The sequence below is a fragment of the Salvelinus alpinus genome, chromosome 3 (genome assembly GCF_045679555.1).
Source record: "Salvelinus alpinus chromosome 3, SLU_Salpinus.1, whole genome shotgun sequence".
In the NCBI taxonomy this organism is placed as follows: Eukaryota; Metazoa; Chordata; class Actinopteri; order Salmoniformes; family Salmonidae; genus Salvelinus; species Salvelinus alpinus.
In genome coordinates, this window is record NC_092088.1 from 89,213,299 (window position 1) to 89,235,750 (window position 22,452).

Here is a 22,452-nt window from a genome sequence, read left to right on the forward strand (position 1 = left end):
GTAGAAGAAGAGAATAGATGAGAGCAGAAGAAGAGAATAGAGGAGAGTAGAAGAAGAGAATAGAGGAGAGTAGAAGAAGAGAATAGATGAGAGTAGAAGAAGAGAATAGATGAGAGTAGAAGAAGAGAATAGATGAGAGCAGAAGAAGAGAATAGAGGAGAGTAGAAGAAGAGAATAGAGGAGAGTAGAAGAGAGGTAGAAGACAGTAAAAGACGAGAGTAGAAGAGAGAATAGAATAACAGACATCAGAAGGGAGTTGAAAGATAAGCGAAAAGAGTAGAGGACAGTAAAAGTGGACAGTAGTAGTAGGTGTCTCACCGTGCAGCCGTCCTCGCTGACGGTGTATGTGAAGCGGCTGTTGCCCTCAGCTCTGATCTCGATCTCGTTGGATCCCTGGAGCAGTAGGGCCTTCTTCAGGTTGCCCGTGCCCTTGTCCATGTAGGCCACGCTGTTCTTGCAGTGGTACGTGACATTCTGGGACGCCTCGTTGGACATCAGGCGCATGAAGGTCAGCTGGATGTTGACGTCCTCTGGGTTGGAGCCCTCGCTACCGTACTGGAACTGGAGAGGAGAGGGAGAGGAAGAGGAGGGGGGGGTTAGTATCATGAAGGCAGATTTGTAGTGAAGGCAGGTCACTAAAACTTGAGTCCAAGTCAAGACCCATGTCCCCAGTAATCCAAGTTTGAGTGTAAGTCTGAGTCGTTTCTACCCGAGCTCTGACTGTAGTCCTTGTCACATGGTTACGCTGAATGGTCCTTACCTGGAAGCCGTTGTCCATAGACTCTGAGAACCAGATGTGCTTCTTCTCCCTGATGTTCTTGCTGGTATACCAGTTCTTCATGGGGACGGTGTCCTGGGATGGGTAGACACAGGTCTCTCCAGTCTCCATGTTGCAGAAGACCTGGACAGCATCCAGAGGAGAGCCCTGGTTGGGGTCCACCCAGTACTGGCCTGTGGGTTTAAGAGAGAACAGAATATAAGCCATCAAGGTGCTTCAGGTGACCATAGAGGTCCAATAAAGGAGAAGTTATTATATTGATAGAGTTATTAATGTAGGTTGCTAGCTCTTTGATGTTTCCTTTTTAAATATTGAATACATGAAATCATTCAATCATTCATTCAACCAACCAACCAACCAACCAACCAACCAACCAACCAACCAACCAACCAACCAAACAATCACTGATCACAGCATGCCTATTTATATAACCAGTGTTTGTCTGGGGCGTGCGCTGGACTGAGCCTGGAACTTACCGCTCTTCCATTCAGGGTGGCACATCCTGATGTCACGGCACATGCGGGCGGGGTTCTTCTGGGTTCCCTCAGGGCTGCGGATGTTCTCCACCTTCTGGCTGAGGCTCTTCAGGGTGGTGTCCACCTCCATGTCACGGTCGTTCATCATGTCAGGCTCGTCAGCACGGTAGTGGTATCCTCCTCCTCCTCGCATGGGGTCAGGTCCCTTCTCCTGGTTGTAGATCGGTGCGACATGGAAGCCGCCACCAGCGGGACCTGGGGGTCCGGGCAGACCAGGAGAACCAGGAGCACCCTGGGTAGGGAAGAAGAAGACAGAAAGGGGTCAAATCTGGCATCAAAGGCTTGTGCTATGTGTGTGAGGATCTGTGTGTCTGCTTGTGCGTATGCACGGTAAATGTGGAGGTCAGTGTGAGACTTACAGCAGGTCCCATCTCTCCGTTGCGACCACGGGGTCCGGGGGGTCCGATGGGTCCAGGCAGACCGTTCATGCCATCTTTACCAGTAGAGCCAGAAGAACCATGGGGTCCCTGTAGTACACAGAACAACAACTCCATTAGAAGTCATATACCTTGAACAGGAAAAGTCACAGCGCTCACTCACCATTATTTAACTATTAACAACTTGACCTCTCAGCCATCATCAGAGGTCCTATTCCTTCCATTCCAGCGACAACATCACTAATAAATGACTAGATAGGATATCCCTGCGTAATCTGATGTGTGGAATCTTCTTGTTAAGGTTAAGAACACAACATCACATACAGGATCATTCTATGAACAATGTTATCCAACTGAAGAGTGTTGTGGAGTGCAGGGCCAATGTTATCCAACTGAAGAGTGTTGTGGAGTGCAGGGCCAATGTTATCCAACTGAAGAGTGTTGTGGAGTGCAGGGCCAATGTTATCCAACTGAAGAGTGTTGTGGAGTACAGGGACAATGTTATCCAACTGAAGAGTGTTGTGGAGTGCAGGGCCAATGTGTAACTTATATTACATTATCAACCATGTTCTATTGATGAACTGGGAGTCAGAGTCATACTCACTCGGGGTCCAGAAGGTCCGTTAAGTCCAGCAGGCCCAGACTCTCCAGGGGATCCCTGGAACCAGATACATCACATTAATCACACATTATATCACATTAATCACACATTATGTCACATTAATCACACATTATATCACATTAATCACACATTATATCTCATTAATCACACATTATATCTCATTAATCACACATTATATCTCATTAATCACACATTATATCACATTAATCACACATTATATCTCATTAATCACACATTAAATCTCATTAATCACACATTATATCTCATTAATCACACATTATATCACATTAATCACACATTATATCACATTATTCACACATTATATATGTTAAAGCAAAGAGAACAACAGATCTTCAACCCAGACACAATGTGCATGCTTCCTTAATGCCACAAATCAATAAAAACAACTTTTAAAAGGGCAGTAAATTATCGTAAAGAGAAGCAGCTAACTGTAACAGCATGAGTTGTATGATATTGGAAGGCTGGTATACTCACAGCGGGTCCAGGAAGTCCGGGCATGCCGCTCAAACCTCTGTGTCCCTTGTGGCCTCTCTCTCCACCCTCTCCAGCCTCTCCCTTGTCTCCACGAGCACCAGCAGGGCCCTACAGACACAGGTCAAAGGTCAAACATGTACTCAGCAAAGACAGTGGACATCCTTACAATACATTAGGTTGAGGAGTATGGATGACAAAATGCTGACAGAAAACTTACAAGACCCCCACGACCACCAGCAGGACCGTTAGGGCCAGCGGGACCAGCAGGACCCTGAGAGAGCGAGAGAGAGAGAATCAAGGATAATTATGTGTGTATTCTATATTGATGGAACTCAGGGTATGTCAGGGTAACATTGATGAATCTCAGGGTATGTCAGGGTAACATTGATGAATCTCAGTGTATGTCAGGGTGACATTGATGTATGTCAGGGTAACGTTGATGTATCTCAGGGTATGTCAGGGTAACATTGATGAATCTCAGTGTATGTCAGGGTAACATTGATGTATGTCAGGGTAACATTGATGAATCTCAGTGTATGTCAGAGTAACATTGATGAATCTCAGTGTATGTCAGGGTAACATTGATGAATCTCAGTGTATGTCAGGGTAACATTGATGTATGTCAGGGTAACATTGATGTATCTCAGTGTATGTCAGGGTAACATTGATGTATGTCAGGGTAACATTGATGTATCTCAGTGTATGTCAGGGTAACATTGATGTATGTCAGGGTAACGTTGATGTATCTCAGTGTATGTCAGGGTAACATTGATGTATGTCAGGGTAACGTTGATGTATCTCAGTGTATGTCAGGGTAACATTGATGTATGTCAGGGTAACGTTGATGTATCTCAGGGTATGTCAGGGTAACATTGATGAATCTCAGTGTATGTCAGGGTAACATTGATGTATCTCAGTGTATGTCAGGGTAACATTGATGAATCTCAGTGTATGTCAGGGTAACGTTGATGTATCTCAGGGTATGTCAGGGTAACATTGATGTATCTCAGTGTATGTCAGGGTGACATTGATGTATGTCAGGGTAACGTTGATGTATCTCAGGGTATGTCAGGGTAACATTGATGTATCTCAGTGTATGTCAGGGTAACATTGATGAATCTCAGTGTATGTCAGGGTAACATTGATGTATCTCAGTGTATGTCAGGGTAACATTGATGTATGTCAGGGTAACGTTGATGTATCTCAGTGTATATCAGAGTAACATTGATGAATCTCAGTGTATGTCAGGGTAACATTGATGTATCTCAGTGTATGTCAGGGTAACATTGATGTATGTCAGGGTAACGTTGATGAATCTCAGTGTATGTCAGGGTAACATTGATGAATCTCAGTGTATGTCAGGGTAACATTGATGTATCTCAGTGTATGTCAGGGTAACATTGATGTATGTCAGGGTAACGTTGATGTATCTCAGTGTATGTCAGGGTAACATTGATGAATCTCAGTGTATGTCAGGGTAACATTGATGAATCTCAGTGTATGTCAGGGTAACATTGATGAATCTCAGTGTATGTCAGGGTAACATTGATGTATCTCAGTGTATGTCAGGGTAACATTGATGTATGTCAGGGTAACGTTGATGTATCTCAGTGTATGTCAGGGTAACATTGATGAATCTCAGTGTATCTCAGTGTATGTCAGGGTAACATTGATGTATGTCAGGGTAACATTGATTAATCTCAGTGTATGTCAGGGTAACATTGATGTATCTCAGTGTATGTCAGGGTAACATTGATGAATCTCAGTGTATCTCAGTGTATGTCAGGGTAACATTGATGTATGTCAGGGTAACATTGATTAATCTCAGTGTATGTCAGGGTAACATTGATGTATCTCAGTGTATGTCAGGGTAACATTGATGAATCTCAGTGTATGTCAGGGTAACATTGATGTATCTCAGTGTATGTCAGGGTAACATTGATGAATCTCAGGGTATGTCAGGGTAACATTGATGTATCTCAGTGTATGTCAGGGTAACATTGATGTATGTCAGGGTAACATTGATGAATCTCAGTGTATGTCAGGGTAACGTTGATGTATCTCAGGGTATGTCAGGGTAACATTGATGTATCTCAGTGTATGTCAGGGTAACATTGATGTATGTCAGGGTGACATTGATGAATCTCAGGGTATGTCAGGGTGACATTGATGAATCTCAGGGTATGTCAGGGTAACATTGATGTATGTCAGGGTAACATTGATGAATCTCAGTGTATGTCAGAGTAACATTGATGAATCTCAGTGTATGTCAGGGTAACATTGATGAATCTCAGGGTATGTCAGGGTAACATTGATGAATCTCAGGGTATGTCAGGGTAACATTGATGAATCTCAGCATATGTCAGGGTAAAATTGATGAATCTCAGGGTATGTCAGGGTAACATTGTAAGCTAGTCCAACAAATGTCCAAAACGTTTGGCCTGAAAGTGACAGAGATACTATAGTCGACCCCTAAATTGATGAGAAGAGGTACTTACAGACTCTCCGCGGCTACCAGTTTTGCCAGAAGCACCAGAGGGACCGGGGGCACCGGGAGGTCCGGGAGCACCAGGGGAACCGGCATTACCATTCTCACCACGGTCACCCTACAATGAACACACACAGGAACAAAGAGTCATGAGGGTAACAGCACCAGTAATGGGGACAAGTGTTGGAGTTTCCTTCCTTACATTGTAAAGTGGTGGAAAAGAGCACCTGAAAGAGCTCTACATACACCAACAGTAAGGGTTCTATTCAATAAGTCAAGCTGAAGTGTTACAGATTGCGCAATAGAAATGTATAGTAATTCCCATTTGAGCTGATATGTGCAGCGTTTACCGTGAATGCTAATTGAACATCATCGATGCGGAATGAATAGAGCCCTGAGTGTGTAATTTCAAGACAAGTAGGCTGTTTCTATTATCCAGCAGCAATGTTGTTTATAACAACAGTGTCATGGAAGAGTAAGACATGGTTTGATAGTAGAGGCTTACCTTGGGACCAGGGGGTCCATCGCGACCGGCAACACCATCGTGACCAGTGGAACCCTCACGACCAGCCTCACCGGGTGCACCAGACAGGCCAGGGGGTCCCATGGGGCCAGGGGATCCACGCTCACCGACGGGGCCGCCAGGTCCCTGCTTACCAGGCTCCCCCTGAGAGACGACAATGGACAGCTCAAGGGTTAAGACTCTTAAGATTTGGAAGTAGAGACAAAGAAAGCAAAGAGAAAACTTAAGCATGAAGGATCTGATGTCATTGTAAATAAGAATTTGTTCTTAACTGACTTGCCTAGTTAAATAAAAATTAAATTAAAAAAGGACATATCAACAGAATTTTCACCTAGTCAGCTCAGGGATTCAAACAAGCAACCTTTCGGTTACTGGCCCAACATTCTTAACCGCTAGGCTACCTGCCGCTCCTACATAGCTACTTGATGCCCTTAAATAGTAATATGTCGAGTGGGGTGGGGGTGCTGTTGATGGGAACACTCACAGCTTGTCCTGGAACTCCTGGGCTACCGCTGGTTCCCCTTCCTCCTGGGCCCCCCACAATACCACGCTGTCCACCAATACCTCCGGGTCCGGGGGTTCCTGGGGCTCCCTGCAGAAAAAGAACAGATCGAGGAAAAGATGACATATTCTTCAATGCAGCAGGGACAACCAGAACAATCATATATAAAGGGATTCATCACCATGGTTTAAACTTTACTATATGCATAAAGTTTATGTAGCATTACATATTTCAATGTATTAATTTATATATTTGTATTATTATTAAACATTCCATCTAGTTCTTTAAATTATTTGAATTTTTTTCATATTGTTGTTTTGTTTCGTAATGATGGGAAACATATAAACATATAATAATATAATTATAATATAACAGCCCTTCATCCCTTCATCCTTCAGCACTTCATCCCTTCAGCCCATCACTTCAGCCCTTCAGCCCTTCAGCCCATCACTTCAGCCCTTCAGCCCTTCAGCCCTTCAGCCCTTCAGCTCTTCATCACTTCAGCCCTTCATCCCTTCAGCCCTTCAGCCCTTCAGCCCTTCAGCCCTTCAGCCCATCACTTCAGCCCTTCAGCCCTTCATCCCTTCAGCCCATCACTTCAGCCCTTCAGCCCTTCATCCCTTCATCCCTTCAGCCCTTCAGCCCTTCAGCCCTTCAGCCCTTCATCCCTTCAGCCCATCACTTCAGCCCTTCAGCCCTTCAGCCCTTCAGCCCTTCAGCCCTTCAGCCCTTCAGCCCTTCAGCCCTTCATCCCTTCAGCCCATCACTTCAGCCCTTCAGCCCTTCAGCCCTTCAGCCCTTCAGCCCTTCAGCCCTTCAGCCCTTCAGCCCTTCATCCCTTCAGCCCTTCAGCCCTTCAGCCCTTCATCCCTTCATCCCTTCAGCCCTTCATCCCTTCAGCCCTTCAGCTCTTCATCCCTTCAGCCCTTCATCCCTTCAGCCCTTCAGCTCTTCATCCCTTCAGCCCTTCATCCCTTCATCCCTTCAGCCCTTCAGCTCTTCATCCCTTCAGCCCTTCATCCCTTCATCCCTTCAGCCCTTCATCCCTTCAGCCCTTCAGCTCTTCATCCCTTCAGCCCTTCATCCCTTCAGCCCTTCAGCCCTTCATCCCTTCAGCCCTTCAGCCCTTCAGCCCTTCATCCCTTCAGCCCTTCATCCCTTCAGCCCTTCAGCCCTTCAGCCCTTCAGCTCTGCATCCCTTCAGCCCTTCAGCCCTTCAGCTCTTCATCCCTTCAGCTCTTCAGCCCTTCACCCCTTCATCCCTTCAGCCCTTCAGCTCTTCATCACTTCAGCTCTTCAGCCCTTCAGCCCTTCAGCTCTTCATCACTTCAGCCCTTCATCCCTTCAGCCCTTCAGCCCTTCATCCCTTCAGCCCTTCAGCCCTTCAGCCCTTCATCCCTTCAGCTCTTCAGCCCTTCATCCCTTCGGCCCTTCAGCTCTTCATCACTTCAGCCCTTCAGCCCTTCATCCCTTCAGCTCTTCAGCCCTTCAGCCCTTCAGCCCTTCAGCTCTTCATCACTTCAGCCCTTCAGCCCTTCAGCTCTTCATCACTTCAGCCCTTCAGCCCTTCAGCTCTTCAGCCCTTCAGCCCTTCAGCCCTTCAGCCCTTCAGCTCTTCATCACTTCAGCCCTTCAGCTCTTCATCACTTCAGCCCTTCAGCCCTTCAGCTCTTCAGCCCTTCAGCCCTTCAGCCCTTCAGCCCTTCAGCTCTTCATCACTTCAGCCCTTCAGCTCTTCAGCCCTTCAGCCCTTCATCCCTTCAGCTTCAGCCCTTCAGCCCTTCAGCCCTTCAGCCCTTCAGCCCTTCAGCTCTTCATCACTTCAGCCCTTCAGCCCTTCAGCCCTTCAGCTCTTCAGCTCTTCAGCCCTTTAGCCCTTCATCCCTTCAGCCCTTCATCCCTTCAGCTCTTCACCCCTTCAGCCCTTCAGCCCTTCAGCCCTTCAGCTCTTCATCACTTCAGCCCTTCAGCCCTTCAGCTCTTCAGCTCTTCAGCCCTTCAGCCCTTTAGCCCTTCAGCCCTTCATCCCTTCAGCTCTTCAGCCCTTCAGCCCTTCAGCCCTTCAGCTCTTCATCACTTCAGCCCTTCAGCCCTTCAGCCCTTTAGCCCTTCATCCCTTCAGCCCTTCAGCCCTTCAGCTCTTCATCACTTCAGCCCTTCAGCTCTTCAGCCCTTCAGCCCTTCAGCTCTTCATCACTTCAGCCCTTCAGCTCTTCATCACTTCAGCCCTTCAGCCCTTCAGCTCTTCATCCCTTCAACCCTTCATCCCTTCATCCTTGATGTGTTGCTCTGTTTACTACTTTGTTTATTGCTGTTGTTGTTGTTTATTTATTTATTGTTGTTGTTTATTTGTTTATTATTGTTGTTTATGTGTGTATTGTTGTTGTTTATTTGTTTATTGCTGTTGTTGTTTATTTGTTTATTGTTGTTGTTGTTTATATGTTTATTGCTGTGTACTTACCATTGGGCCATCATTACCCTTGGCTCCAGATTGTCCTGAGGGTCCTGGGGGTCCGGCGGCTCCAGCCTCACCGGGGCGACCAGCGTGACCAGTTTCACCACGTCCACCCCTCTGTCCCTCTTTACCAGAGGGGCCGGGGGGGCCTGAGGGTCCGGGGGCTCCCTGAAAACATTTAGGAGATGAGGGTAGTTTGTTTAGAGCAAATCTTTTAAGTATTTCAATATGTGAGTTAAAGATTTTTAACTTGAAAAGCCAAACTTGATATGTTTCAGTGTGGATGAATGATAGATTGGTGATAGATGAAGTGTTACAAAGGTGACCTTACACTTCCACCAGGAGGGCCAACTCTTCCACCAGGACCAGGCATACCAGAAGCACCCTACAGACATTATCACACACACACACACACACACACACACACACACACACACACACACACACACACACACACACACACACACACACACACACACACACACACACACACACACACACACACACACACACACACACACAGAGGAATACAGAACAGCTTTCTTAAAAAAACATACTTTACATTTTTATTCAGTTAAAATAAATTAAAACTAGTGTTGTTATGAATGATGTGAGGATTTGAGTTTAGAGTTCTTACAGGGGGCCCAGGGGCACCACGAGTTCCTTTAGTACCAGCATTACCAGCAGGACCCTGAGGACACAAACATCAGGGAGTTAGGCCATAAAAAATCTATAAAGGACACATGACAATAAATACATGTCCTGAACACTGATGGTCACATCACCGAGTCAGTCCTCAACACCTTCTAATGGTGAGAGACAATTTCAACCGGTCACTGGATTACAGTACATTAAGGATATACAAGGGTGGCCTGTTAGCCAAAAGTAACTTGTGCTATATATCTGCAAACTATTCCTGAATTGGTTGATTCAGGAACAAACAGCAAACAGCTAAATGTATATTTCTTGCTTTCTTGGAGATTTGAGATTTGAGCTTGTAGTTCAATCAAATCTGTCGGTTCAGGAGTTAAAGCTGATAGGACAGCCTCAGACAGCCATACCTGAGGTCCAGGAGCACCAACCGGTCCACCGGGCCCAGGAGCACCAGCATCACCTTTGGGGCCGTTGTTACCAGTCTCTCCCTTGTTGCCAGGCTGACCATCAGCACCCTGATCAAGGAGGGAGAAGAAGAAAGGACGGGTCAGGGCTGGGTTATAGGATTCCACCTGGAAACAGAACTGTGACCAGCTTCAGAGTGTTCTGGACTGGACCAGACTGGGTGATGATGTTACTCACAGGGGGTCCAGCGAATCCAGCAGGTCCAGGGGCACCATGCTCACCACGCTCACCCTGGAGGATTATGGGTAGAAAACACATAGGGTCAGAGGTTGGGAACGAAAAAATGATACAGAAACAATGATGAAGTGATGAAGAGAAATGGCGTGCCATCAATGTGCTTTGTGCAGTGTGATGAAGAGAAATGGCGTGCCATCAATGTGCTTTGTGAAGTGTGATGAAGAGAAATGGCGTGCCATCAATGTGCTTTGTTCAGTGTGATGAAGAGAAATGGCGTGCCATCAATGTGCTTTGTTCAGTGTGATGAAGAGAAATGGCGTGCCATCAATGTGCTTTGTGCAGTGTGATGAAGAGAAATGGCGTGCCATCAATGTGCTTTGATCAGTGTGATGAAGAGAAATGGCGTGCCATCAATGTGCTTTGTTCAGTGTGATGAAGAGAAATGGCGTGCCATCAATGTGCTTTGTGCAGTGTGATGAAGAGAAATGGCGTGCCATCAATGTGCTTTGTTCAGTGTGATGAAGAGAAATGGCGTGCCATCAATGTGCTTTGTGGAGTGTGATGAAGAGAAATGGCGTGCCATCAATGTGCTTTGTGCAGTGTGATGAAGAGAAATGGCGTGCCATCAATGTGCTTTGTGGAGTGTGATGAAGAGAAATGGCATGCCATCAATGTGCTTTGTTCAGTGTGATGAAGAGAAATGGCGTGCCATCAATGTGTGCATTACACCGCTGTCATAAGCAGGTGAACATGTAGTATGTCATTGGAAGTTACTCACAGGGGAACCGCGACCTCCAGCGGGACCAGGGGGGCCGCCAAGACCACCCTCACCCTAACACAGAGAGAAAAAGAGGAGGGAGAGGAGGGAGAGGAGGGGAGAGGAGAGAGAGGAGAGGAGAGAGAGGAGAGAGAGGAGGGAGAGGAGGGGAGAGGAGAGAGAGGAGGGGAGAGGAGAGAGAGGAGAGAGAGGAGGGGAGAGGAGAGAGAGGAGAGAGAGGAGGGGAGAGGAGAGAGAGGAGGGGAGAGGAGAGAGAAGAGAGAGAGGAGAGAGAGGAGGGGAGAGGAGAGAGAGGAGAGAGAGGAGAAAGAGGAGGTAGAGGAGGGAGAGGAGAGGAGAGAGAGGAGAGAGAGGAGAAAGAGGAGGTAGAGGAGGGAGAGGAGGGCAGAGGAGAGAGAGGAGAGAGAGGAGGGGAGAGGAGAGAGAGGAGAAAGAGGAGGGAGAGGAGGGAGAGGAGGGAGAGGAGGGGAGAGGAGAGAGAGGAGAGAGAGGAGGGGAGAGAAGGGGAGAACTATCTCATATTTCAAGGAAGATTTACCAAAACAATCCTACACATCAAGGCTGTAGCTACACAGTAGTTGTTTCAACACATCAAGGCTGTAGCTACACAGTAGTTGTTTCTACACATCAAGGCTGTAGCTACACAGTAGTTGTTTCAACACATCAAGGCTGTAGCTACACAGTAGTTGTTTCTACACATCAAGGCTGTAGCTACACAGTAGTTGTTTCTACACATCAAGGCTGTAGCTACACAGTAGTTGTTTCTACACATCAAGGCTGTAGCTACACAGTAGTTGTTTCTACACATCAAGGCTGTAGCTACACAGTAGTTGTTTCTACACATCAAGGCTGTAGCTACACAGTAGTTGTTTCTACACATCAAGGCTGTAGCTACACAGTAGTTGTTTCTACACATCAAGGCTGTAGCTACACAGTAGTTGTTTCTACACATCAAGGCTGTAGCTACACAGTAGTTGTTTCAACACATCAAGGCTGTAGCTACACAGTAGTTGTTTCAACACATCAAGGCTGTAGCTACACAGTAGTTGTTTCTACACATCAAGGCTGTAGCTACACAGTAGTTGTTTCTACACATCAAGGCTGTAGCTACACAGTAGTTGTTTCTACACATCAAGGCTGTAGCTACACAGAAGTTGTTTCTACACATCAAGGCTGTAGCTACACAGTAGTTGTTTCTACACATCATGGCTGTAGCTACACAGTAGTTGTTTCTACACATGATATTGTACCGTTTACTGGGCAATCAAACTGTTTCAATCCAAACAGCTTTTTGCACTTACCTTCTCTCCATGAGCACCAGTGGGTCCGGGGGGTCCGATGGGTCCAGTCATACCACGCATGCCGTCTTTTCCTGGGCCACCGTCGGCTCCCTTGGGGCCACCATCACCTCGTTCTCCCTTGGCACCGGAGTTGCCACCTGAACCACGCTCTCCGGGCATTCCTTGCAGACCTGGGGCTCCCATACCGCCAGGGGCACCAGCAACTCCAGTCTCACCCTGGACAGAGATGGTAGACAGAGAAACATTAAACCAATAGAGATGGTAGACAGACACACATGAAACCTCCTATCGCATTGTACCAAAATAATATATTTACAAAAAGGAACAGAGATGGTAGACAGAGAGACACACATTAAACCTCCTTTTGCTCTGTGCCAAAATAATATATGTACAAAAATATTTGTTGCGGTGCAAAAATAAATAAGAAAAGGACAAATGATATGGTTGTAATGTAATTCTCAGTCCTAGGATCAACATAAGGACCAACTGAATTATTTAATCAATGATGTAATCTGTATCTGTGTTCTCCAGTGTTCTCTTACCCTAGCACCATCGTTACCAGGAGAACCATTAGGTCCACGGGGTCCAGAGGGGCCGACAGAGCCGACGCCACCACGCTCACCTGGGAAACCTCTGTCACCCTTAGGACATAGAAAAAAAGGGAGGAAAGGAGTAGGAGAGGAGAAGAGCGGAGGAGAGGAGGATGATAAGAGGGGAGGAGATGCGGAGAAGAGGGGATGAGATGAGGGGAGGAGAGGAGAGGAGGAGGAGAAGAGGGGATGAGATGAGGTGAGGAAAGGAGGAGGAGAAGAGGGGATGAGACAAGGAGGAGAAGGGGGAAGGAGAGGAGGAGAGGAGGAGGAGAAGAGGGGGGAGAGGAGTGGAGGAGATGAGGAGAAGAGGGGATGAGATGAGGTGAGGAAAGGAGGAGGAGAAGAGGGGATGAGATGAGGGGAGCAGAGGAGAGGAGGGGAGGAGACAAGGAGGAGAAGGGGGAAGGAGAGGAGGAGAGGAGGAGGAGAGGGGGAAGGAGATGAGGGGAGGAGAGGAGGAGGAGAAGAGGGGAGGAGATGAGGAGGAGAAGGGGGAAGGAGAGGAGGAGGAGAAGAGGGGGGAGAGGAGTGGAGGAGATGAGGAGAAGAGGGGAGGAGACGAGGAGCAGAAGAGGGGAGGAGAGGAGGAGAAGATCTGTGAACATCATGTCTGTAATGCAACAGCTACTGAAGCAGGCAGCTTAGAGACAGATCCGGGGGTTCAGATCCATCTGCTGTGATGCTGTACTTACTCTGGATCCACTGGGGCCGGGACCTCCAACCTCACCAGGCACCCCCTGTGGAGCAAAAGAGGAGTGGGGAGCAATCAACCAACCAATCAACCAATCAATCAAATATATTTATAGCCCTTTTGACAGCAACAGTTGCCACATAATTAAATGTATTGCTAGATAATGTCTGATTACACTTCAACAACTGCATTTGGGTAAAAACTTGCTTTCCAGCTACTTAAAGGGGTCTAATTGTTCATCAATTCAATTCAACATGTCATGGAGGGCATAGCATTACATCTAGAACCTATAGGATCTCTGTGATGGGAGGGCACTACTTACCTGATCACCAGCCTTGCCAGGCTCACCAGTAGCTCCCTGAGTTCCAGGCAGACCCTATAGGGATGATCGGAGAGGTGTGGTTGAGATTTCAGGTCAACATGTAACATCATTGGTTGCAATGTGAATATCTAGACAAGTAATGATAGCAGAGGTAAGAATCGTGGCTGGTACCCTACCTGGAATCCGTTAGGACCAGCGGGGCCACCCTCTCCTTTCTCTCCTTGACCTCCCTGGAACAAAATGGTGTTTGGGTGGCTCATGAATAAATTCATACAGTATGTGTCTCAATGTTTCATTAAAAGGGACTGTACAGAATGCGTCAATGTACTGAAGATTTATGTGGCTAAATGTGCCATTCATTCTAAGAATGAGATGTGTCAAAACTTACAGCAGGGCCTTGGGGTCCGGGAGCACCAGAGTCACCATCTTTGCCAGGGGCACCCTAGAAACAAGAAGATGCCATCTATTACAAATCCAAGAACATGGACAATGATCTATTGACACAGACTTGAGATAAGTTGATTTAACATGGACAAGTCAAAACATGTTGACACAGCATACTGTATGTTACTGTATGTTACTGTATGTTACTGTATGTTACAGTTTGAATGATTGCTCCTATCTGTTTCAGGTTTTAGTATAGCTTCACTTACAACACCCCCAACAGCTCCGGCTTCTCCTCTCCCACCGGGCTTTCCACTGTCACCCTTTAGGGAAGAGACAGACGATGATTACTCTTACTGTACATTCATATTCTACTCAGTAAGAAACACACTGAATACACCACCCCTACCATTAATTTACATGTGTTCAGTATATGAACTAGACCGACTGTGGAGTGGTGAAAATAACACATTTGTAACCACCATTTAGGAATGAAATGAATGCTTTTGTTAATTTTTTTGTATGTTTGTTTGTTTACTCACAGCAGGTCCTTTGGGTCCGGGGAATCCCATAACTCCAGGCTGACCTCTGGATCCAGAAGAGCCTGGGGGTCCGGAACGACCATCGTTTCCAGTGATACCCTACAGAAGAGGAGGATCACACAGGCTATCAAAGGGTATGGTGCTCTCCTGACTGAACCAACACAATTATTGTTCGACTTTCTACTTTAGACCAAGGAAGGTGGAGGTCAAAACATGTTAAATCCTCTCGATAATGTTCTCTTGCCAATATAGTTTATTATATACATAGTAATAATATAGTAATTAGGTATGCATTGAGTTTGTGGTGAATAGGTCAGTAGTACTTACAGCAGGGCCAACTTTCCCATCGGGGCCAGGGCTGCCAGGGCTACCAGTCATACCCTACAAGCAAGCAGGGAGAGAAGAGCACACATTAGATCAAACCAAACCAAAGTTTATTGTCACGTACACATTTTAGCAAATGTTATAGCGGGTGTTATAGCGGGTGTTATAGCAGATGTTATAGCTGTTGTTAAAGTGGGTGTAATATCGGGTGTTATAGCAGGTGTTACAGCAGATGTTATAGCGGGTGTTATAGCAGGTGTTATAGCAGATGTTATAGTGACTGTTATAGCGGGTGTTATAGTGGGTGTTATACCGGGTGTTATAGCGGGTGTTATAGTGGGTGTTATAGCGGGTGTTATAGCCGATGTTATAGTGGTTGTTATTGCGGGTGTTATAGCGGGTGTTATAGTGGGTGTTATAGCGAGAGAGAGAGAGAGAGAGAGAGAGAGAGAGAGAGAGAGAGAGAGAGAGAGAGAGAGAGAGAGAGAGAGAGAGAGAGAGAGAGATGTGAATAGGTGACACTCACCTTGGATCCAGGCATGCCAGGCTCCCCGGGGCGACCAGCCTCACCAGTGGCACCTTGGGCTCCCATTGGTCCATTGGCTCCACGCTCACCAGGGCCACCCTATCACATGGGAAGGTTAATTGGTGATGTCTGTGTCAAGTTTTGATAGGCAAGCATTATGGTCAGCTTCAGGGCTTAGAGATGAAATAGTGCTCTGTGAGGGTAACCAAGCCACCAAGACACATTCAGTGAGCATATTTAAAGCTACAATCTGCAGTTGTTACATCCATTTTTGAATTTCTAAATGAATGATATATACCCATTCTGTCACGTTCCTGACCTTATTTTCCTTTGTTTAGCTTTGTTTAGTTGGTCAGGACGTGAGCTGGGTGGGCAGTCTATGTTATGTGTTTCTATGTTTAGGTTCATTGGTAATTAGCCTTATATGGTTCTCAATCAGGGACAGGTGTTTGACGTTTCCTCTGATTGAGAACCATATAAAGGTACGCTGTTCACACCGTTTGTTTGTGGGTGATTGTCTTCCGTGTCAGTGTACAATTGGCTCATTCATCCCCCTCCTCTCCCCTGTAACTATTCCCCAGGTCGTTGCTGCAAATGAGAACGTGTTCTCAGTCAACTTACCTGGTAAAATAACGGTAAAATAAAAATAAATAAATAAATAAATGTACCACACGGGACTGTTTCGTTTGTCTAGTCTGTTCCTGTTCGTGCGTTCTTCGTGTTCTGTAAGTTCTCATGTTCAGGTCGGTCTACGTCGTTTATTGTTTTGTAATTTCTCAAGTGTGCTTCGTGTTCGTCTTGTTTAAATAAATTCATTATGTATTCCACACAAGCTGCGTTTTGGTCCGATCCATGCTCCTCCTCAGACGAGGAGGAGAACAACCGTTACACATTGATTCTTGAAGAATATAACTTGCCTCATGCGCTTAGTTCAACGGAACGCAAAAATATTCCAATGTTTGTAAACAATGTAAAGGTAAACAAACACTGTATAGCCTCAAAACATTGTTAAAACTATGATTTAATATCATGGAGAGTAAGCCCATGCATCCATGTCTATGAATTGGAAAGTATATTTCTCCAGGCCCATCCCTCAGCTTTTTACCAAAACAGAGGCGGTCTGTCGGCATTGTTGTTGTTGTTTCAATTAAGGATTCTAGCTTCAAGGATAAGGATGTTTTTGCTCATCGGCTGAATTTAATTTGGTTCAATACAATGTTCTGCTTTGAAGCTTCCAATGCCTCTTGGCAATTTCATGTATGGCCTAACATGGTCTAAACACCAGGGGTCATGTTTCTTCACATGGACTTTATAGTTTACTGTTCAACTATTACTGTCATTATTATTATTATTATTATTATATTGGACAATTGACTCACCTTGCCACCGGCAGCTCCATCAGAGCCGGGGAAACCACGCATACCAGGCATTCCCTGTTGGAAGAAACAGGACCGACACACTGTATTACACAGTGGACCATGGCACACGCACACCATATCACAAAGTCAAGGCTTGACTGACAATCAGTGTCCCCTGGGAATGAAAGGTATTCTATGCACATGGTCTAGTATAGACCAGTGACTGAGGCTCTGATGGTTGGTTGTTGCTTTTTCATATTCGAAAATCTATATGGTCATTTACTGGACTCATATGGAGATAACAAAACACAACTTTAAAACGAATCTGTCTGTGTAGGGACATAGTTCTTATGAGTAGGGGCACATCAGAGAAGGGGTATCTGACATGGAAGAAGGGGGCTGAGTGGTCGCGGGGGGGGGGGGGTAACGTACACGCTCCCCAGGGGGTCCAACACCACCAGCTCCACCAGGCTCACCACGGGCACCTCTCTTTCCCTCCTCCCCAGATGGGCCGGGGGGGCCGCCAGGACCAGAAGAACCCTGGTTTGAAAAAGAGGAGGAAGGGATAGAGTCAGACCTGTAGTAAACTCACCTGTCTAACAATACCTCCAGAAGAAACAGGTGTCTATCCCTGGGTTAGAGACCTGTAGTAAACTCACCTGTCTAACAATACCTCCAGAAGAAACAGGTGTCTATCCCTGGGTTAGAGACCTGTAGTAAACTCACCTGTCTAACAATACCTTCAGAAGAAACAGGTGTCTATCCCTGGGTTAGAGACCTGTAGTAAACTCACCTGTCTAACAATACCTTCAGAAGAAACAGGTGTCTATCCCTGGGTTAGAGACCTGTAGTAAACTCACCTGTCTAACAATACCTTCAGAAGAAACAGGTGTCTATCCCTGGGTTAGAGACCTGTAGTAAACTCACCTGTCTAACAATACCTTCAGAAGAAACAGGTGTCTATCCCTGGGTTAGGGACCTGTAGTAAACTCACCTGTCTAACAATACCTTCAGAAGAAACAGGTGTCTATCCCTGGGTTAGAGACCTGTAGTAAACTCACCTGTCTAACAATACCTTCAGAAGAAACAGGTGTCTATCCCTTGGTTAGAGACCTGTAGTAAACTCACCTGTCTAACAATACCTTCAGAAGAAACAGGTGTCTATCCCTGGGTTAGAGACCTGTAATAAACTCACCTGTCTAACAATACCTTCAGAAGAAACAGGTGTCTATCCCTGGGTTAGAGACCTGTAGTAAACTCACCTGTCTAACAATACCTTCAGAAGAAACAGGTGTCTATCCCTGGGTTAGAGACCTGTAGTAAACTCACCTGTCTAACAATACCTTCAGAAGAAACAGGTGTCTATCCCTGGGTTAGAGACCTGTAGTAAACTCACCTGTCTAACAATACCTTCAGAAGAAACAGGTGTCTATCCCTGGGTTAGAGACCTGTAGTAAACTCACCTGTCTAACAATACCTCCAGAAGAAACAGGTGTCTATCCCTGGGTTAGAGACCTGTGGTCCGGTTTCCCAGACACAGATTAAGCATAATCCTGGACAAAAAACCTATGTCATTGGAGATTCTCCAGTGAACATGCTTTTTGGTCCACAACTGGGCTTGCTTAATCTATGTCCCGGAAATCAGCACTAAATGTTTTGAGACATGGTCAGCTGCTTGTTAAATAAATATTTCCATAAGTTATAAATAAGGGCGGTCCAACTTACAGGCTCACCCTTTACGCCGGGCTCTCCCTTGGAGCCTTGGGCTCCTTGCTCACCCTGTAGGGAAAACAAACAAATCACATCAGCACTGGAGGTTGGTGGCACCTATCTACCTTATTGTGGAGGACGGGCTCATGGTAATGGCTGGAGCGGAATAGGTGGAATGGTATGAAATATATCAAACATGGTTTCCATGTAATTTGCTCCATTCCAGCCATTATTATGAGCCATCCTCCCCTCAGCCTCCTCCACTGCACATCAGCTAACACTCACCACTAATTCCTGGTCCATATACAGATCACAAAATGGAGTGTAGTGCTACACACGTTTAATTGTTTTTATACATCCATAGATATGCATTAAATGACTGTGTTCTATTGGATTCTGCGTAGTATCAATTTACAAAGCAATACTCACCCCCACTGCTTGATGAAAACAGCCCAAGCACATCACAAAATGGACTAGTGCTGCAAACTTATACATGAAATGCTATTTGATCAATTTACTAGATAGTGATCGTAACAGTGGTACTCACATGGTTACCCTTGGGGCCGGGGCCACCACCAGCTCCGGGAGGTCCAGGGGGGCCACGGGATCCTGGGAAACCAGGAGCACCAGAGATACCAACAGCACCCTATGGGATGGACAAGAGAACACACACGTTAATGCACCAACACCCGTATGCATGCACATACTACAGTCTTAATGGCTTTCTACATACTACAGTCTTAATGGCTTTCTACATACTACAGTCTTAATGGCTTCTACATACTACAGTCTTAATGGCTTTCCACATACTACAGTCTTAATGGCTTTCTACATACTACAGTCTTAATGGCTTTCTACATACTACAGTCTTAATGGCTTTCTACATACTACAGTCTTAATGGCTTTCTACATACTACAGTCTTAATGGCTTTCTACATACTACAGTCTTAATGGCTTTCTACATACTACAGTCTTAATGGCTTCCCACATACTACAGTCTTAATGGCTTTCTACATACTACAGTCTTAATGGCTTTCCACATACTACAGTCTTAATGGCTTTCCACATACTACAGTCTTAATGGCTTCCCACATACTACAGTCTTAATGGCTTCCCACATACTACAGTCTTAATGGCTTTCTACATACTAGTCTTAATGGCTTTCCACATACTACAGTCTTAATGGCTTTCCACATACTACAGTCTTAATGGCTTTCCACATACTACAGTCTTAATGGCTTTCCACATACTACAGTCTTAATGGCTTTCTACATACTACAGTCTTAATGGCTTCCCACATACTACAGTCTTAATGGCTTTCTACATACTACAGTCTTAATGGCTTTCCACATACTACAGTCTTAATGGCTTTCTACATACTACAGTCTTAATGGCTTTCCACATACTACAGTCTTAATGGCTTTCTACATACTACAGTCTTAATGGCTTTCCACATACTACAGTCTTAATGGCTTTCTACATACTACAGTCTTAATGGCTTTCCACATACTACAGTCTTAATGGCTTTCTACATACTACAGTCTTAATGGCTTTCCACATACTACAGTCTTAATGGCTTTCTACATACTACAGTCTTAATGGCTTTCCACATACTACAGTCTTAATGGCTTTCTACATACTACAGTCTTAATGGCTTTCCACATACTACAGTCTTAATGGCTTTCCACATACTACAGTCCTAATGTCTTTCTACATACTACAGTCTTAATGGCTTTCCACATACTACAGTCTTAATGGCTTTCCACATACTACAGTCTTAATGGCTTTCTACATACTACAGTCTTAATGGCTTTCCACATACTACAGTCTTAATGGCTTTCCACATACTACAGTCTTAATGGCTTTCCACATACTACAGTCTTAATGGCTTTCCACATACTACAGTCTTAATGGCTTTCCACATACTACAGTCTTAATGGCTTTCCACATACTACAGTCTTAATGGCTTCCCACATACTACAGTCTTAATGGCTTTCTACATACTACAGTCTTAATGGCTTTCTACATACTACAGTCTTAATGGCTTTCCACATACTACAGTCTTAATGGCTTTCCACATACTACAGTCTTAATGGCTTTCTACATACTACAGTCTTAATGTCTTTCCACATACTACAGTCTTAATGGCTTTCCACATACTACAGTCTTAATGGCTTTCCACATACTACAGTCTTAATGGCTTTCTACATACTACAGTCTTAATGGCTTTCTACATACTACAGTCTTAATGGCTTTCTACATACTACAGTCTTAATGTCTTTCCACATACTACAGTCTTAATGGCTTTCCACATACTACAGTCTTAATGGCTTTCCACATACTACAGTCTTAATGTCTTTCTACATACTACAGTCTTAATGGCTTTCTACATACTACAGTCTTAATGGCTTTCCACATACTACAGTCTTAATGGCTTTCTACATACTACAGTCTTAATGGCTTCCCACATACTACAGTCTTAATGGCTTCCCACATACTACAGTCTTAATGGCTTTCCACATACTACAGTCTTAATGGCTTCCCACATACTACAGTCTTAATGGCTTTCCACATACTACAGTCTTAATGGCTTTCTACATACTACAGTCTTAATGGCTTCCCACATACTACAGTCTTAATGGCTTTCCACATACTACAGTCTTAATGTCTTTCTACATACTACAGTCTTAATGGCTTTCTACATACTACAGTCTTAATGGCTTTCTACATACTACAGTCTTAATGGCTTTCTACATACTACAGTCTTAATGTCTTTCTACATACTACAGTCTTAATGGCTTTCTACATACTACAGTCTTAATGGCTTTCCACATACTACAGTCTTAATGGCTTTCTACATACTACAGTCTTAATGGCTTTCCACATACTACAGTCTTAATGGCTTTCCACATACTACAGTCTTAATGGCTTTCTACATACTACAGTCTTAATGGCTTTCTACATACTACAGTCTTAATGGCTTCCCACATACTACAGTCTTAATGGCTTTCTACATACTACAGTCTTAATGGCTTTCCACATACTACAGTCTTAATGGCTTTCCACATACTACAGTCTTAATGGCTTTCTACATACTACAGTCTTAATGGCTTCCCACATACTACAGTCTTAATGGCTTTCTACATACTACAGTCTTAATGGCTTCCCACATACTACAGTCTTAATGTCTTTCCACATACTACAGTCTTAATGGCTTTCCACATACTACAGTCTTAATGGCTTTCTACATACTACAGTCTTAATGGCTTTGCATAGAAGCATCTACTAAATGGCATTTATTATCATTAGTATATTACGTATAGTATTACCAGTGTTCATTTGAACATAATCAATCATAGATCTTCAGATAGATGTATCCACAAGACTCATACTTACAGTGGCACCCTTGCCTCCTGACTGGCCATCACTTCCGGGGGCACCCTGTTTGGTTACAGGAAAAGAGCGGGAAAGAGAGGGGGGGACATTATATTACAGTAAACTTCAGGGGTCAGAGGTTAAACGGTGCACTATGAGGGTAAACATAAGCATATACACATATATAAGGATAAAGACCTATATAAAGATTATGATATATAAGCATATATAAGATAAGGACTTACAAGCACAAGCAACCAGGACAAATAATAATATAAGCATTTAAGGGCAACCATGCTCAACAGTACTCACAGAGGGTCCAGCAGCACCAGCTGGTCCAGGGTTACCGGGCTCTCCACGAGATCCTTGGGGTCCGTCTGAGCCACGGCCTCCCTGAGGACCGGTCTCTCCCTAAAGGGGACAGCAGAGAGGACATTAGGAGGGTGCTGGATGATCACATTCTTTGAAACTGATGT

General features: G+C 45.0%; 1 protein-coding gene across 1 annotated transcript in view; it reads right to left on the minus strand.

The window, feature by feature from the left end:
* LOC139571496 (collagen alpha-1(I) chain-like) overlaps positions 1-22,452 on the minus strand; it is a 40,756-nt gene that overhangs the window by 2,010 nt on the left and 16,294 nt on the right. The window contains exons 17-48 of the mRNA XM_071394423.1: positions 22,289-22,387; positions 21,998-22,042; positions 19,149-19,247; positions 18,617-18,670; positions 17,324-17,431; positions 16,913-16,966; positions 15,534-15,632; positions 15,011-15,064; positions 14,684-14,782; positions 14,411-14,464; positions 14,146-14,199; positions 13,934-13,987; positions 13,758-13,811; positions 13,437-13,481; positions 12,694-12,792; positions 12,152-12,367; positions 10,851-10,904; positions 10,073-10,126; positions 9,838-9,945; positions 9,414-9,467; positions 9,108-9,161; positions 8,783-8,944; positions 6,304-6,411; positions 5,802-5,963; positions 5,307-5,414; positions 3,026-3,079; positions 2,809-2,916; positions 2,296-2,349; positions 1,674-1,781; positions 1,255-1,546; positions 761-951; positions 319-561 (exon numbers count right to left, since the gene is read on the minus strand). Coding sequence (XP_071250524.1) covers positions 319-561; positions 761-951; positions 1,255-1,546; positions 1,674-1,781; positions 2,296-2,349; positions 2,809-2,916; positions 3,026-3,079; positions 5,307-5,414; positions 5,802-5,963; positions 6,304-6,411; positions 8,783-8,944; positions 9,108-9,161; positions 9,414-9,467; positions 9,838-9,945; positions 10,073-10,126; positions 10,851-10,904; positions 12,152-12,367; positions 12,694-12,792; positions 13,437-13,481; positions 13,758-13,811; positions 13,934-13,987; positions 14,146-14,199; positions 14,411-14,464; positions 14,684-14,782; positions 15,011-15,064; positions 15,534-15,632; positions 16,913-16,966; positions 17,324-17,431; positions 18,617-18,670; positions 19,149-19,247; positions 21,998-22,042; positions 22,289-22,387 — 3,201 coding nt within the window. The remainder of the gene's footprint in view (positions 1-318; positions 562-760; positions 952-1,254; positions 1,547-1,673; positions 1,782-2,295; positions 2,350-2,808; positions 2,917-3,025; positions 3,080-5,306; positions 5,415-5,801; positions 5,964-6,303; positions 6,412-8,782; positions 8,945-9,107; positions 9,162-9,413; positions 9,468-9,837; positions 9,946-10,072; positions 10,127-10,850; positions 10,905-12,151; positions 12,368-12,693; positions 12,793-13,436; positions 13,482-13,757; positions 13,812-13,933; positions 13,988-14,145; positions 14,200-14,410; positions 14,465-14,683; positions 14,783-15,010; positions 15,065-15,533; positions 15,633-16,912; positions 16,967-17,323; positions 17,432-18,616; positions 18,671-19,148; positions 19,248-21,997; positions 22,043-22,288; positions 22,388-22,452) is intronic.